We start from the raw sequence: 17,295 nt of genomic DNA, 5'->3' as shown, positions 1-17,295 counted from the left end.
GTGCCCTCACGAAGGGGAAATTATACTGTAACTACCCAATCTTTAAAAAGAAGTTTACTTCCCTCTTTATCCTCCACAGTGAGCTTAGCTGCCTTTGCCCACTATTTGAGCTTACTTCCATGGAGATACTTCTAGTCAACAATGTAGCTTAAACACATTTCATTCATTTATTTTTAGTGATACATATTAAAATCCAGACAATATTCTTAAGACACGTTTAAAACTCAGATTGGATTTGTGTCTTATAAAAGACTTCCAAATTATGAATCATTTTTAAAACATAAAGGATTTTCAAAACAAAGGTACAGTTCCAATGAGCTGAAAAGACATACCCACAAGCCAGAGACAAACCAATCATCTGTCACAGAAATCGAAGGCCAAAGGATAGATTCTAGTTTACCTCATGTTTCTATCATTCATTTTGATGTTCAAGGACCATTCCTAAAAAATCTGAACTGCTCTCTACATTTAAACTGTTTCTCTGCTGATGTAATATTTTTTCAGATGCCTTTTAGTGGTCTCAAAGCATCTGGAGACAGAGGTCCCAAGTACTGACAATTAATGCAGTGAAGCTGACTCTTTTGTCCTTCCTACTATTAACAGATTAGCAATTTGATATGCTAAATGATAATATTCTTGTCTGCAAGCTTAATTTAACTAAATGACTTAACCAACATGTTCTAGTTTGAAACAAGCCAAATTAAAATATTCAATTTTTAAAAATATTCCACTACAACTTGAGCAATAAGCCAAGCACTGTGGCACTAATGAGTCTGCTCTATAGAAGGTATTTGTTTGCAATGCTGTCTTTAACTTCAAACTGATCACTGCTTTCCATTTGCATCATGAACTGAAGACTGGCTCCCATATATGACAAGAAGTTAAACAAAGAATACTAGTTGAAAATTCAACTTATTCAAAAACAAAACCTTGATCTTTAGAAGTGTCAGCTGCTGTGTTTAGAAAGCTGAGCTTGGCAAAAAAGAAAGGCCCCCAGGACAATGAATATCCATCACAGAAGTTTAAAGATTATGAAGAAAGGATGGATGATATTAAAAATAAAAATCTATTTTGTTGAGGGCCTAAGGAGCAGAATTGAAGCTGTTCCATGATACATTTCTAAAGTGACATTCATGTTGCAGGGAGCACCCGTGTCTTCGGTGGGCAGGCACCAATGGAATGGTACCTACCTTGGTTTTCTATGCAGATGGTATTGTGACCAAAGACAGCAGCTTGCGGTTAATTGGAGGTATGTAAACATTTCCGTGAGGACCATTTTTCAATCCAGAATTCAGAACAGTGCAGAATAGTGTCAGAGGCTGCTTTCATCCAGCTCCACCTGTCTTGAGTATAAACATTTCTTCAGAGGAAGCTCTAGAGTTGTGCGTTCACTTTTTGCTATGTTCTATTGACAGTGTGAGTGTAGACTTTTTTATCTGTCAAACCAAATGAACAACATTACAGGTTGTGAGTCATATTATTTTCATAGAGACATCTTTCTATTGATTATAAATTTTAGAGTTAAATGGTTCATTTATGTTGAAAATAATTCCTTTTTCTAGATTTATCTCAGAACAGAAATTTATACCAGGGTGGGCTGCTGTATGAAGCAATCCCAGCTATTTCATTCAGTCCCCTAGGATGCTCCTGAGCTTCCACAGACAGGTTCCTTTGAACCTATCCCTCTAAAACATTCCTATTCATGCACCTGTCCAAATGTTCTTTAAACATTGTAGTTCTATCTTGACTCTGCCACTTCCCCTCACTCTGCCTTCTGGATTAGGCTTCCATCCCTGTGGAAGATATAAAACTGTGACTGTCTACCCTATATATCTCCCTCATTATGTTATAAATCTCTATAAGGCTACTCCTCAGCTTCCTACACCAGTGAAAACAGACCCAGCCAATACATTCTCTCCTCATAACTAAAGCTCTAATCTTGGCAACATCCTTGTGAGACTATTTTTTGCACCCTCCCTAGCTTAATCATAGCCATCCTGTAGCTGGGTTACCAAAAATATGCAGAGTGCTCTGTGTGCTTTAACCAATGTTCTATACAATTGTAACATGTTGCAACAACTTTCACACTCATTGTCATTGCTGATACAGGCAAATGTGTCTTTGGCTGCCTTCATTGCCCTGTTTCCGTGTGTGTGTGACCACTTTCAGGGAAATGTGTACCTGTATCGCAAGGTCACACTGATCAATAGTACCAAAACTCCACACCTTCACCCACCCCTCCACCTCTGGTTTGACTTCTCAAAATGCATCACTACTTGTCTGAATTAAATTCCATCTGCTATTCCAATGCCCACTCACCCAGATGATCTAGTTCCTGTTTTATATATAAAATATAAATCCATATAATACATAGTGGGTAATGAGGAAGATTGTTTTATGGATATTATAATTACAATTATACCAGTACAGTCTATATCATGTCTTTTTTTCCCTTCCTTGATGTAGAGCGTTATCACTTGGCATATAAGATTGTGCGCACTGAGAGTAGACTGGTGCGCAGCATTTTGACAGCCCATGGCTTCCATGAGGTAAGTTCTGGGTTAAAAGAACAGTGTATGTTCAGTTGCTTTCTCCCCTCAGCACTTGGATGTTTCTTATCAGGCCTATTTGAAATGGTTCATTTGGCACCGGAATCTGAGACCACATGATAAAGATTGAACAACCTACAGGCCTCAGCTTGAGTTCACATATGCCAAGCTAAAGTTGAATGGCACATCCTGCGTTTCATGTTTCATGTGATTGTCCTTGTGTGCTCCAGGTGTGCATCATGGAGTTTTGATGATGTGCTTCAAGCTCCAAGTTCTCGTTTCTTAAGCTTAAAGATCATGAAAATATGGAGGGCTATTTAATCTATTGTATCTCTGCCAGTTTATTGCACCATGCCAGAGGACTGAAAAATTGCAAGTGTTACTCTACTCTTTAAGAAAGGAGGAAGGCAGCAGAAAGGAAATTATAGTCCAGTTAGCCAGACCTCAGCGGGAGGGAAGATGTTAGAGTCAATTGTCAAGGATGAGGTTATGGAGTACTCGGTGACACGGGACAAGATAGGACAAAATCAGCATGGTTTTCTTATGGAAAAATCTTGCCTGACAGACCTATTGGAATTTTTTGAGGAGATTACAAGTAGGATAAGATAAAGGGGATGCAGTGGATGTTGTATATTTGGACTTTTAGAAGGCCTTTGACAAGGTGCTATGCATGAGGCTGCTTACCAAGTTAAGAGCCCATGGTTTTACAGGAAAGTTACTAACATGGTTCAAGCATTAACTAATTGGTGGGAAACAGCGAGTGGGAATAAAATGAACCTTGACTGGTTGACTGCCAGTGACTCGTTCAGCAGGGGTTGGTATTGGGACCGCTTCTTTTTATGCTGTATATCGATGATTTAGATGATGGAATAGTTGGCTTTGTTGCCAGGTTTGCAGATGATATGAAGATTGTTGGAGGTGCAGGTAGGTTTGAGGAAATAGGTAGGCTGCAGAAGGACTTGGACAGATTAGGAGAATGGGCAAGAAAGTGGCAAATTAAATACAATTTTGGAAAATACATGGTTGTGCACTTTGGTAGATGAAATAAATGTGCAGACTAGTTTCTAAATGGGAAGAAAATCAAAAAATCTGAGATGCAATGGGACCTAGGAGTCCTCTTGCAGAATACCTTAAAGATTTGCTTGTATGTAGAGTCGGTGGCAAGGAAGGCAAATGCAATATTAGCATTCATTTCAAGAGGTCCAGAATACAAGAGCAAGGATGTGATGCTAAGGCTTTATAAGGCACTGGTGAGAGCTCACCTTGAATATTGTATTCTGGGCTTCTCATTTCAGTAAAGATTAGCTGGCATTGGAGAAGACTCATTGAAGCTTCACAAGGAAGATTCTGGGAATGAAAGGGTTATCATACGAGTAACGTTTGATAGTTCTGGGTCTGTACTCATTGGAATTTAGCAGGATGAGGGGGGATTTCATTGAAGCCTTTCAAATGTTGAAAGGCTGAAACAGAGTAGATGTGGAAAGGATGTTTCCCATTGTTGGGGAGTCTAGGACAAGAGGGCACAGCCTCAAGATAGAGGGCCATCCATTTAAAACAGAGATGCAGATAAATTTCTTTAGCCAAAGAGTGGTTCTTGATTGGACGCGGCATCAAAGGTTACGGGGAAAGGGCCAGGGAGTAGGGCTGAGGAGGGGGCAAAAAATGATCAGCCATTTCTAAATGGCGGAACAGACTTGATGGGCCAAATGGCCTAATTCTACTCCTATGTCTTATGGTCTTATGGACAGAGTCGTGGAAGGGATGCAGGTTCTTGTGATGTGCTCAGCTGTGTCCACAACTCTGCAGATTCTTACAGTCATATGATGAGCAGTTAACATACTGATAGGAATTCAGTGGGTCAGGCAGCATTTATATAGGTATAGTCAAAAAACAAACAAGAGAAAATCTGCAGATGCTGGAAATCTGAGCAACACACAAAGAATGCTGGAGGAACTCAGCAGGTCAGGTAGCGTCGATGGAGAAGAAAAAGTACAGTTGATGTTTTGGGCCAAAGAGTTTTGTGCGTGTTGCTTGGTATAGTCAGAAGTTTCAGTTTGCAATTTTATCTATGTCTTTGCATCCACAGATGATCTGTTGTGTTTCTTCAGCAATTTTTCTGTGTTACTCTAGTTCCCAGAATCTACAATTTCTTGTGAATTCAATCATATTATGTTCACTTGCCCCTAAGGGTTCTTTTACCTTAAGCTTTTTAATCAAATCCGTTTATTGCACAATACCTAATCCAGGGTTGCCGATCCCCTCGTGGGCTCAATCATGAGTTGCTCAAAAAAGCCATCTCCTGGGCATTCAGAAATCAATTTCTAGAAATTTATGTTGAGATACAACACAGTAACAGGCCCTTTAGGCTCAATGAGCCCAAACCACCTCAATTACACACAAATGATGAATTAACCTGCTAATCTGTAGTCATTGGAGTGTGGGAGAAAACTGGAGTACCCACAGGAATCTTGCACAGTAATGGGAAGAACGTACACACTCCTAACAGACAGCGGCGGGAATTGAACCTGGGTTACTGGTGCCCTGTAATAGCATTATGCTAAGCACAACACTAACATATTGCCTTGAAATAGAGCTAATTGGGAAGTGCAGAGAATTTGTAGTGGGATAAGGGATTACAGGATAGATTTCGATGGGTGGACATTGTAAGGTTATTCACTTTATCAGAAAAACTGGTAACTTTTTTTAAAGCTTCAGAACTGTTTTACATCAGATTTTGATGTTCTGGAATTAGAATAGAGAAAATTAACCTGCAGGTACCGGAAGCAATTTTGAAGGTAAGTGTTCTAATTGGTGCATTTTGCAAGGGAATTGAAGTAGAGAAGTCAAAAAATATTATTGCATTTATTCAGCCAAAACTTCAGCATGGTCTTTGACAAGTTTCCATGTGGAAACTTGATTCAAGAAGTAGAGCCCATGCCATCCAGGAAATTAGATCCTACAATGGCTTGGGAATAAGAGGCAGAAAATTATAGTGGAGAGTTGTTTTGGGGATTGTAAACCTTGTGTCCAGTTATAGATTTTGTTGTATTGGTCCATCATGTCCCCTCTAGCAAGCATAAGTCTACATTAATTCAATTATTGCAGCCATTTTGGTCTGTAGCATTCAATGCCCAGTCAATCTTCCTCTAAAACTTACTTTGGCAAAGTATTCCAGGTACTCATCACTCTCCCATCCCACTCTCACACCCGCCCCACCCAAGATCCCATCTAAATTTATTCTCTCTTCCACTAAATCTATATGCTCTGGTTTTATTCACCTCTGATATTGGGGAAATGTTTCCTGCAATCTACCCCGTCTATACCCCACATAATTTTTACTTCGCTATTCTCCCATGTCTCTGCTTTCAGTGAGCAATGTACTTTGCACTCTAAGGTCCCACTGCACCTCAAATCTTCTAATGGCCCTGCCATTTACTCTCTTTGTCCTACCAAAATTTGGCTTCTCAAAGTTAATTACCACATACTTGTCCAGATGAAATTTGAACTGACACCACCCTGCTTCATTTTCCAGCGGATATATGTCTCACTATATCCTTATTTACTTTATTTACTGTCAACAATTCCACCTGTTGATCAATTCATTTGGTATACAATTTTGGACTTCTAAAGGAAGTCTTACCTTAGATTTGGTGCAGAATAGATTGATTAGACTGATTCCTGGGATAAAATAGTCATAGTGTGCAAAGATTTTGAGTAGGATGGCCATATTCTTCTTAGAATTCTAAAAATGGAATGTATTCAGTGGCCAGGTTATTAGCTACATCTGTATACCTTATTATTGCAAATGTATAATTAGTTAATCATGTGACAGCAATTCAATACATAAAAGCATGCAGACATGGTCAAGAGGTTCAGTTATTGTTCAGACCAAACATTAGAATGGTGAAGAAAAGTGACCTAAGTGATTTTGACCATGGAATAATTATTGGTGCCAGATAGTGTAGTTTGAGTATCTCAGAAACTGTTGATCTCCTGAGATTTTCATGTACAATAGCCTCTAGAGTTTGCATGTCTCCAGAGTTTATTGAGAATAGTGTGAAAAACAGACATCCAGTCAATGGTAGTCCTGTGTGGGGAAAAAAGCCTTGTTAAATGAGAGAGGACAGAAGAGAATGGCCAAATTAGTTCAAGCTAATTCAAATAACTAACAGTGGTGTGCAGAAGAGCAACTCTGAATATACAACATGACGAATCTTGAAGTGGATGGGCTATAGCAGCAGAAAACCATGAACATACAATCAATGGAGGTACCTATGGCCACTGAGTGTAGATTTAATTTACTAACTGTTTCCAGAATGACTCTGTGTTTCTAACAAAATGTGATATAGGGTAGTGCAGTGCAGGAATAGGCCTTTCAGTCCATGAAGCCAATTTATACAGCACATGATAAAGGCATGCATGCTGTAAGCCACCTTTAAACTACCCTATCTACTTATGTTGCCACATTCAGAGAGCTATGATCTTGTATCCCAAAATCTCTCTGTATCAGAGCTCTCAATGGATCTGCTATGTCCTGCATACTTTCCTCTTGTATTTAATCTCCCAAAATCCATCACCTCAGGCAACAGAAGGATATGAATCATGTACAGGCAGAAGTGGTTTAGTTTAATTTGTCATGTTTGGTGTGGACATGCTGTTTTATTCCATGTTTTATTTATTTGACCTCCAAAAGTTCACCATCTCATACTTGTCCAGATTACATCCATCTGACATTTCTAGCAGTTTAATATCCTGTTGCATCTTTAGTAGCCTTCCCCAACTCTGCCAATTTTTATCTTATTTTGCAAACTTAGTAATAAACTTAGCTATACTTTTTTCCAAATTACAAACGTCTGAGTCCCAGCACTGATTGTTTGTGGAACACCACTAGTCACAGGCCTCCAGCTAGAATAATATCCCTCCACCACTAACTTCTGTCTTCGATGACCAAGCCAATTCTGAATTCAGTCTGCCAAGTCTCAACAAATCTTGAGTGCCACAATCTTTTAGGTCAGCTTACCAAGAGGGATCTTGTTGAAGATTTTACTAAGATTGATGTATATAACGTCCATTGACATACCCTCATCAATAATCTTTGTTACCTCTTCAATAAAAACTCAATCAGATTTGTAAGCAATGCACACAAAATGCTCAGGGAACTCAGCAGACCAGGGAGCATCTATGAAAAAGAGTAAACAGTTGATGTTTTGGTCTGAGACCCTTCATCAGGACTAGAGAAAAAAGATGAGAAAAAAAGATGAAAAAAGAAGTCAGTGTAAGAAGGTAGGGAATTGAGAAGAATTACAAGGTAGTAAGTGATAGATGGAACTGGGAGTGGGGGAGGGGTGAAATAAAGAGCTGGGAAGTCAATTAGTAAGGGATAATGGGCTGGAGATGGGGAAATCTGATAGGAGAGGACAGCAAGCCTTGAAAGAAAGGGATGGGGGAAGAGCATGAGGGAGATGATGGACAGGTAAGAAGATGAGGTGAGAGAGGGAAATTGGAATGGTGAAGGAGTGGTGGGGGGGCATTACTGGAAGTTTGAGAAATCGACATTCGTGCCATCAGATCGGAGGCTACCCAGATGTAATATAGTGGTGTTGCTCCTCCAACCCAAGTGTGGCTTCATCAAGGCAGCAGAGGAGGCCATGAACTGACATGTCGCAGTGGGAATGGGAAGTAGAATTGAAATGGTTGGCCACCAGGATTGCCACTTTTTCTGGCGGATGGTGTTTAGGTGCTTGGCAAAGCAGTCTCCAAATCTACATCAGGTCTCACTGATATACAGGAGGCTACACTGGTTGTATCGCATGCAGTAAGATGACCCCAACAAACTCACAGGTAAAGTGTCGCTTCACCTGAAAGGGCTGTTTGGAGCCCTGAATGGTAGCAAGGGAGGTGGTGTAGTACTTCCACTTGCAAGGATAAGTGCCAGGAGGGAGATCAGTGGGGAGGGACGGATGGACAAGGGGGTCGCATAGGGAGTGATCCCCGCAGATAGCAGAAAGTGGGCGGGAGGGAAAGGTGCTTGGTGGTGGGATCCTGTTTGAGATGGCAAAAATTACAGAGAATTCTATGCTGGATGTGGAGGCTGGTGGGGTGGTAGGTGAGGACAAAAGGAACCCTATCCTTGGTGGAGTGCCAGGAGGATGTAGTGAGGGCAGACATGCACAAAATGGAAGAGATGCAGGTGAGGGCAGCATTAAAGGTGAAGGAAGGGAAACCTTTTTCTTTCAAGAAGGGGAATCTCTCCATAGTTCTGGAATGAAAAGCCTTCCTCTGAGAGCAGATGTGGCAGAAATGGAGTAATTGAGAGAAGGGGATGGCATTTTTCACAAGTAACAGGTTGTAAAGAGGTATAGGCCAGGTATTGTGGGAATCAGTGGGTTTATATATGAAAAAAATCAGCAGATAAGCTCTCTCCAGAGATTGAGACAGAGAAATTGAGAAAGTGGAGGGAGGTGTCAGACATAGACCAGGCAAATATGAGGGCAGGCTGAAAGTTGGAGGCAAAGTTGACAGAGTCGATGAGTTCCACATGAGTGCAGGAAGCAGCACCAATGCAGTTGTTGATATAGCATAAGAAAAGTTAAGGGACTGATACCAGTGTAGGCTTGGAACATAGACTGTTCCACATGGCTGACAAAAAGACAGGCATAGCTGGGACCCGTACGAGTGCCTATGGCTACACCTTTCGTTTGAAGGAAGTGTGAGGAACTGAAGGAGAAATTTATTGAGAATGAGGACCAGTTCCACCAAATGGAGGAGAGTGGTGATGGAGGGAAACCGGTTGGGTTTGGTGTCCAGAAAGAAACAGAGCTTTGAGGCCTTCCTGATGAGGAATGGAGGCATATTGGGACTGGACATCCATAGTGAAAATAAGATGATCAGGGTCAGGAACTAAAATTATTGAAAAGACTAAGAGCATGTGAAGTGTCACAGATTTGTTAGGTTTATAGCTGTGGCTGGAACATTTAGAACTCGAGAGTACATCTTTGGGTAACGGATGTTTGCTTACATCTGAGTTGAAGAGCAGAACTGTGTGAATCTGGAATCATGAAATACTGTGAATGTTTTAGAACATAAAACATTACAGCACAATACAGTCCACAATATTTTGCCGACCTTTTTAACTTTGAGATCAATCTAACCCTTTTCTCCCACATAGCCCTCCATTTTTCTATCATCCATGTACCTATCCAAGAAGTTCTTCAATGCCCCTAATGCATCTGCCTCTACCACCTCTGGCAGCACATTCTACATACCCATCATTCTCTGTGTAATAAAAGCCAACCTCTGAGAGTTAGACAGAGTTCTTAAAGAGAGTGGATTCAAGGGATATGGGGGGAAGGCAGGAACGGGGTACTAATTGTGGATGATCAGCCATGATCACAGTGAATGGTGGTGCTGGTTTGAAAGGCTGAATGGCCTACTCCTGCACCTATTGTCTATTGCTCCTATGCTTTCCTCTAATCATCTTAAAAATTTCCCCCTTATGTTAGCCATTTCCACCCTGGGCAAAAATATCCACTTGATCGCTGGCTCTTAGCATTTTGTACACCCTGTCCAGTTAACAACCTCTATTTAGTTGTTAAGTATGAGGGCTTGTTGGAAATTGTTGGATTCTTGTAACTGATAGAATTAGGATGTGGGTTTGGGGAAGAAAAGGGAATTGATGTCCATGACCAGGTATAATTTTAATTGATGGAGAAGGCTTAAGCTGTGTGATCTACTCCTGTTTCTTTTGCCTTATGTATCTACATACTGTGCAGAAGGCTTAGGCACATGTAAACAAACTCTGTAAAGCAAATATGCTTTCAAAAATAATGAATTGACATGTTTCTAAATATCAAAATATTACAATAAAGAGCAGTAAACAGTAAAACACTAAATCAAATCAATGTTTGGTGTGACCACCCTTTGCCTTTACAATGGCATAATCACTCTTTCATATGTTGTTGTGCAGTTTTATAAGAAAGTCTGCTGATAGGTTGTACCAAGCATCTTGGTGAACTTGCCATAATTCAGTAGACTTGCTGTCTCTCCAGGTAATCCCAGAAAGCCTCGATGTTGAGATCAGGGCTCTTTAGAGGCTATACCATCGGAGAAAATATGATTAAATACGGGTACCTAAGACTTTTGCACAGTACAGTAACCTTTATAAGTCTGGTTTATAGTGGAAAAAGTTTACTCTGTATTTCAACCTACTTTTCTGTCCTGAGAGTTATCTGCATCCCCCTCCCAGAAGTGAGAGGTGGTTCTAACCCTGGCATGTTTGTATAACCTTACAGGTTCATCCCAACAGTGATGATTTCAATTTGATGTGGTCTGGTTCCCATTTGAAACCCTATCTATTACGCTCACTGCTGGATTTTCAAAAAGTCAACCACTTTCCCAGGTATGTGTCTAAACCGTCATATTTCTGCTTCATGAACCACACTGATTCATTCCTGAGATTCTGGTACTTTTTCAACCAAAGGTTATCTTGCTGGGATGGTGAGGAGACATTGTTTATCTAACATTAACAATGTTAGCTGTATATTAGAGGGACAGTGTCGTGTCATATCTGTAGATCTGATCATATCATGGTAAAGTAGGGAGGGATAACAATGTGGAGAACAGCCACTACAGGCAACAAAATCTGAACCGGCTTTTGAGTAGACTTCTTTTGATAAATAAATGCAATGTAGCTAACTGTATGATGGTACGTACAAAAAAGCTGGATGAACTCAGCAGGTCGGGCAGCATCCGTTGAAAGAAGCAGTCAACGTTTCGAGTGGAGACCCTTCGTCAGGACTAAAGACAGAGGGGGCAGGGGCCCTACAAAGAAGGTGGTGGGAGGGTGGAAAACCAATCAGAGGAAAGATCAAGGGGTGGGGGAGGGGAAGCAGGGAGGGGAGAGGTGAAGAAGGAATCTAAGGGGAAAGCACGATGGGTAGTAGAAGAAGGCAGAGTCATGAGAGGTGATAGGCAGCTAGAAGAGGAGAGAGAGAAAGTGGGATGGGGGAAGGGAGAGGGAGGGATTTACCGGAAGTTGGAGAATTCGATGTTCACACCAAGGGGCTGGAGACTACCCAGACAGTATATGAGATGTTGTCCCTCCAACCAAAGTTTGGCCTCATCATGGCAGTAGAGGAGGCCATGTATGGACATATCTGAATGGGAATGTGAAGGAGAGTTGAAGTGAGTGGCAACCGGGAGATCCTGTCTGTTGTGGCAGATGGAGCGTAGGTGCTCAATGAAGCGATCCTCCAATCTGCGTTGGGTCTCGCCGATGTAGAGGAGGCCGCACCGGGAGCACCGGATGCAATAGATTACCCCAACAGACTCACAAGTGAAGTGTTGCCTCACCTGGAAGGACAGTTTGGGGCCCTGAATGGTGGTAAGAGATGAGGTGTAGGGAGAGGTGTAGCACTTAAGCTTGCAGGGATAAGTGCTAGGTGGGAGATCAGAGGGGAGGGAAGTGTGGACCAGGCAGTCACGGAGGGAACAATCCCTGCGAAAAGCAGAGAGGGAAAGATGTCCTTAGTGGTGGGGTCCTGTTGAAAGTAGTGGAAGTTGCAGAGGATAACATACTGGATCTGGAGGCTGGTGGGGTGATAGGTGAGAACAAGGGGAACACGGTCCCTGTTGTGGTGACACCCCTGATGGGGTGTGGGCCAAAGTGCGGGATATGGAGGAGATGCGGGTGAGGGCATCATTGACGATGGCAGAAGGGAAACCACGATTCTTAAAGAAAGAGGACATTTGGGAAGTCCTGGAATGGAAAGCCTCATCCTTGGAGCAGATGCGGCGGAGACGGAGGTACTGAGAATAGGGAATAGAATTTTTGCATTTGGCAGGGTGGGAAGAGGTATAGTCAAGGTAGTTATGGGAGTCAGTGGGTTTATAGAAGATGTCAGTGGACAGTCTGTCTCCAGAGATGGAGGTCGAGAGATCGAGAAAGGGGAGAGAAGTCACCATTTTTCACTGCTCCCCCTCTGTGATCTCCACCTCTCTCTGACTCTTTGATCATGTCCTGACCCAGACACGGTACCACAGCCACGTCTCGTTTTTGGGAACGTGTCTCCACTGCCATCTCATACCGCAGGGATTCCAGCTCCGGTTCCAGGCCTCCCAGTTCGGGCTTAGCGAGGATCCCTGGTACCGCCATTTTATTGACTGTTGCTCCCTCTGCTGCTCGCGCCGGATTCCCCGAGCCACACTCACCGCCATGCAGAGATACCAATGGACCTTGTCTGTCTCTCTGCCACCACTCCGGGCCTCACTCTCCACCGTCTGCCATGGACCTCTCCTACACTTCATTCTCCGCTGGATTCACGCCTCCAACTGCCATTTCTTCTCCTTCCTCACATCCAAGAAGGATCACAAGCTCGCCCGCCTGCAGTCCATGATGACCGCCTCCAGCCCGGACCCTGACCTCTCGGACTTCGACCACAGGCCTCCAGCAGGCCGAAGACCCATCTGCCACTGACTCTAACCCCGACTGGAACCATGGCCTCCTGGACATGGGCGCCAGCCCCCGGCAGGCCATGGACTCACCCGCTTCTGATTCGGACCTCAGTTCTGGCGCCCTGCAGGCCGCAGACTCCGACACCCATAGCTCTAGATCCTGCTCGAACCGAGATCCTGACCCTATCCAGACCAGGACCGCTTTTACTGCCGCTGGATCCTAACACTCATCTTATTCCTCTACTACCCCCTATCCTCCCTGCGACTCCCAACCCTCCCTTCACCTCTCATCTCCCCTCCATTCCTCTGATCCCTCATCCTCCCCTCAGCCCACTCTCCCTGAACATCCCAACCCCCCTCCCTCCTGAGACCTCCCATTCTTTACCCTCCTCTGACCCCAGCCCCAACCCTTGCCATGTCTTCACCATCCCCTCTGACCTTCCCCTCTCTGAGGCAGAGTGTTCTGTGCTCAGCAAGGGCCTCACTTTTGTCCCCCTCCGTCCACACCTCAATGAGTTCCATGCCCGGCATGACACTGAACTCTTCTTCTGTTGCTTACGTCTCTGAGCCTATTACTTTAACAAGGATTCCCCTCCCCCTATTGATGACCCCTTCTCCCGTCTTCAACCCTCTTCTTCCTCCTGGACACCCCACTGGGCCTTCTACATGCACTTTATTTTTTTCATCTCCAACTGTCGCCGAGACATCAACCGTCTCAACTTTACCTCTCTTCTCTCCTGTTCCAACCTCACTCCCTCTGAACGCACTGCCCTCCACTCTCTTCGCACTAATCCTAACCTCACCATCAAACCCGCAGACGAATGTGGTGCCGTAGAAGTCTGGCGGATGGACCTCTACCTCAGGCCAAACGGCAGCTCTCTGACGCATCCTCTTACTTACCCCTGGAACAGGACCCAACCAAAAATCATCAAACCATTGTCTCCCATACCATCACTGCCCTTATCAACTCTGGAGATCTTCCATCCTCAGCCAAAAAACTCATAATTCCCGCACTGCTTACTTTTACCTTCTCCTCAAGATCCATAAGCCTGACTGTCCTGGTAGGCCTATAGTTTCGGCCTGCTCCTGTCCCAACCTGTATCTGCCTACCTCAACTCCATTTTGTCACCCATAGTTCAGTCCCTCCCTACCTACATCCGGGATACGTCCCATTCCCTCCACCTCTTCAATAGCTTCCAGTTCCCCAGTCCCGACCACTTCATTTTCACTATGGATGTCCAATCCTTGTACACTTAAATTTCCCATCAAGAAGGCCTCAAAGCCCTCCGCTACTTTCTGGACAATAGACCTCACCAGTTCCCCAACGCCATCACACTCCTCAGGTTGGCGGAACTGGTACTCAAACTTAATAACTTCTCTTTCGGCTCTTCCCACTTTCTTCAGACCAAGGGTGTAGCTATGAGCACTTGCATGGGCCCTGGCTATGCCTGCCTCTTCGTGGGTTATGTGGAACAGTCTATGCTCCAAATCTATACTGGTACTGCTCCCCAACTTTTCCTTCGACACATTGACGACTACATTGGTGCTGCTTCCTGCACTCATGCTGAGCTCGTCAATTTCATCGACTTTGTTTCTAACTTTCACCCTGCCCTCAAATTCACTTGGTCCATCTCAGACACTTCTCTCCCCTTTCTCGATCTCTCGGTCTCCGTCTCTGGAGATAGACTGTCCACTGACATCTTCTATAAACCCACTGACTCCCATAATTACCTTGATTATACCTCTTCCCACCCTGCCAAATGCAAAAATTCTGTTCCCTATTCCCAGTTCCTCCGTCTCTGCCGCATCTGCTCCAAGGATGAGGCTTTCCATTCCAGGACATCCCAAATGTCCTCTTTCTTTAAGAATCGTGGTTTCCCTTCTGCCATCGTCAATGATGCCCTCACCCACATCTCCTCCATATCCCGCACTTTGGCCCTCACCCCATCAGGGGTGTCACCACAACAGGGACTGTGTTCCCCTTGTTCCCACCCATCACCCCACCAGCCTCCGGATCCAGCATATTATACTCCGCAATTTCTGCCACCTTCAACAGGACCCCACCACTAAGGACATCTTTCCCTCTCTGCTTTTTGCAAGGATTGTTCCCTCCGCAACTGCCTGGTCCACATGTCCCTCCCCACTGATCTCCCACCTGGCACTTATCCCTGCAAGCGTAAGTGCTGCACCTGTCCCTTCGCCTCATCTCTTACCACCATTCAGGGCCCCAAACAGTCCTTCCAGGTGAGGCAACACTTCACTTGTGAGTCTGTTGGGGTAATCTATTGCATGCAGTACTCCCGGTGCGGCCTCCTCTACATCAGAGAGACCGGACGCAGATTGGGGGATCACTTCGTCGAGCACCTATGCTCCATCCGTCACAACAGACAGGATCTCCTGGATGCCACTCACTTCAACTCTCCTTCGCATTCCCATTCGGATATGTCCATACGTGGCCTCCTCTACTGCCATGTGTTACGAACCCCGTAACTGGGTCACTTACCAGCAAAGATAGAGAGGTCCGTTGAAGTCTGATGGAACTATTTTTAACAGAATTTATTAGTAAAAATACACAAATATAATATCAATGCAACCATATACGTTGTCAATACTAAATCTAAAAGTGCGGGTATAATAATAATCAATAAGAAATAGCTCTATCGTTGTCTAGGGGATAATGTATTGTCCGATGGAAATATAAAAGTCACTCGGTTCATGCACGCTGCAGCCTTTGGTTGGAGGGAGAGAGAGAGATTCTTGGGAGAAAAACTTGCTGGCTTTTCCTTTTATGATTTCGATCCGTCGGGAGTCCCGTTGGTGTAGCCGTTCACTTGTGGCCTCTCCTTTAGCTAAAGCCGTTCTTCCATGGTGAGGCCGCTATTAAACGCTGTCACGGGATTTCTAGCGTTTCTCCTGGTGCGTCTAAAGGGGTTGTTCCCCAGACCCTCTTTTATCCTCACTCACGGGGTCTCAGATGTCAATCAGGTTGGGATGATGCAATCCCTCAACCAGCTCACTCTAGTCGTCCCCGAGGGCTTCAATGAATAGTACAGTACTCAATACACAACTCTGTCTCCAAGAGACAATAGCTGTTATCAGGGGTTTTTGTTTCGCTGAGGCCAGGACACATTCCAAACCTTGTGGATTCTCTCTCATTTCCTGGGTCCCAGACCCGAACTAATAGCGATCTTGTGATTCTCAAAAAGGAGGGGGGCGACTTTGTACCCTTCGGCCCCTCAGAGTTGTGGCATATTCGTAACACATGATGAGGCCAAACTTTGGTTGGAGGAACAACATCTCATATACTGTCTGGGTAGTCTCCAGCCCCTTGGTATGAACATCGAATTCTCCGACTTGCGGTAATTCCCTCCCTCTCCCTTCCCGCATCCCACCTTCACTCTGTCTCCTCTTCTAGCTGCCTATCACCTCTCATGACTCTGCCGCCTTCTACTACCCATAGTGCTTTCCCCTTAGTTCCTTATTCACCTCTCCTGCCTATCCCCTCCCTGCTTCCCCTCCCCCACCTCTTGATCTTTTCCTTGATTGGTTTTCCACCCTTCTCCACCTTCTTTATAGGGCCCCTGCTCCCTCCTTCTTTAGTCCTGACGAAGGGTCTTGACTTGAAACGTTGACTGCTTCTTTCAATGGATGCTGCCCAACCTGCTGAGTTCAATCAGCTTTTTTGTACGTCTTGATTTGACCATAGCATCTGCAGTATTTGTGTATGCTGGTACGTTTTGTTTGGAATGAGGAGTTTGCATATTTCTTAGATAGTGGGAAATTACATACATGCACAATATTCAAGGAATGACCTGTAAGTGCAGGTGCTAAGACCAGCAACACAGAAGCTGACACCTTTAAAGGATTCTGTACCTTGATGAGAATTATCCCACAAGTTGACACCTACTGATGGGAGTTATCTGAGACACCAAATATGTGTTGTTCTGATCTGTGAAAGTGCTGAGGCTGTAAAGGCTAACAATTAGTAATCAGGTTTGTATGGTTTTGGGAATGTATATTAAACTCAAGCATTAAAGGTTAAAGATTAGCTTAGTTACGTGTACGTCGAAACATGTCAACAACCATGGTGAGTGTGCTGGGGGAAACTCATCAGCATCAGATAGATAATTCATACAGCCCAGGATTGTTTTTCATTACTATTGAGCCAATTGCTTTGAAATTTTTGCTGAAATTAGACCTCTCAGAAATAAAATACAGCTGTCACTTTACTGTGGTTATTAAACCATAGAGATTTTTCTGGGATATTTGCACAGAAATCTCAAACCAGCATGTA

At 43.9% G+C, this 17,295-nt stretch overlaps 1 protein-coding gene across 11 annotated transcripts in view; it reads left to right on the top strand.

Annotated features, from left to right (window-relative positions):
• ttll5 (tubulin tyrosine ligase-like family, member 5) overlaps window positions 1–17,295 on the top strand; it is a 439,573-nt gene that overhangs the window by 36,320 nt on the left and 385,958 nt on the right. For all 11 annotated transcript variants that reach the window (XM_059960284.1, XM_059960287.1, XM_059960300.1 and 8 more), the window contains 3 exons: window positions 1,143–1,249; window positions 2,467–2,549; window positions 10,841–10,947. In XM_059960284.1, coding sequence (XP_059816267.1) covers window positions 1,143–1,249; window positions 2,467–2,549; window positions 10,841–10,947 — 297 coding nt within the window. The remainder of the gene's footprint in view (window positions 1–1,142; window positions 1,250–2,466; window positions 2,550–10,840; window positions 10,948–17,295) is intronic.

The sequence above is a fragment of the Hypanus sabinus genome, chromosome 2, assembly GCF_030144855.1.
Source record: "Hypanus sabinus isolate sHypSab1 chromosome 2, sHypSab1.hap1, whole genome shotgun sequence".
Lineage (NCBI taxonomy): Eukaryota > Metazoa > Chordata > Chondrichthyes > Myliobatiformes > Dasyatidae > Hypanus > Hypanus sabinus.
The sequence above is the reverse complement of the archived record's forward strand: the minus strand, read 5'-3'. Positions and strand labels throughout refer to the sequence as shown.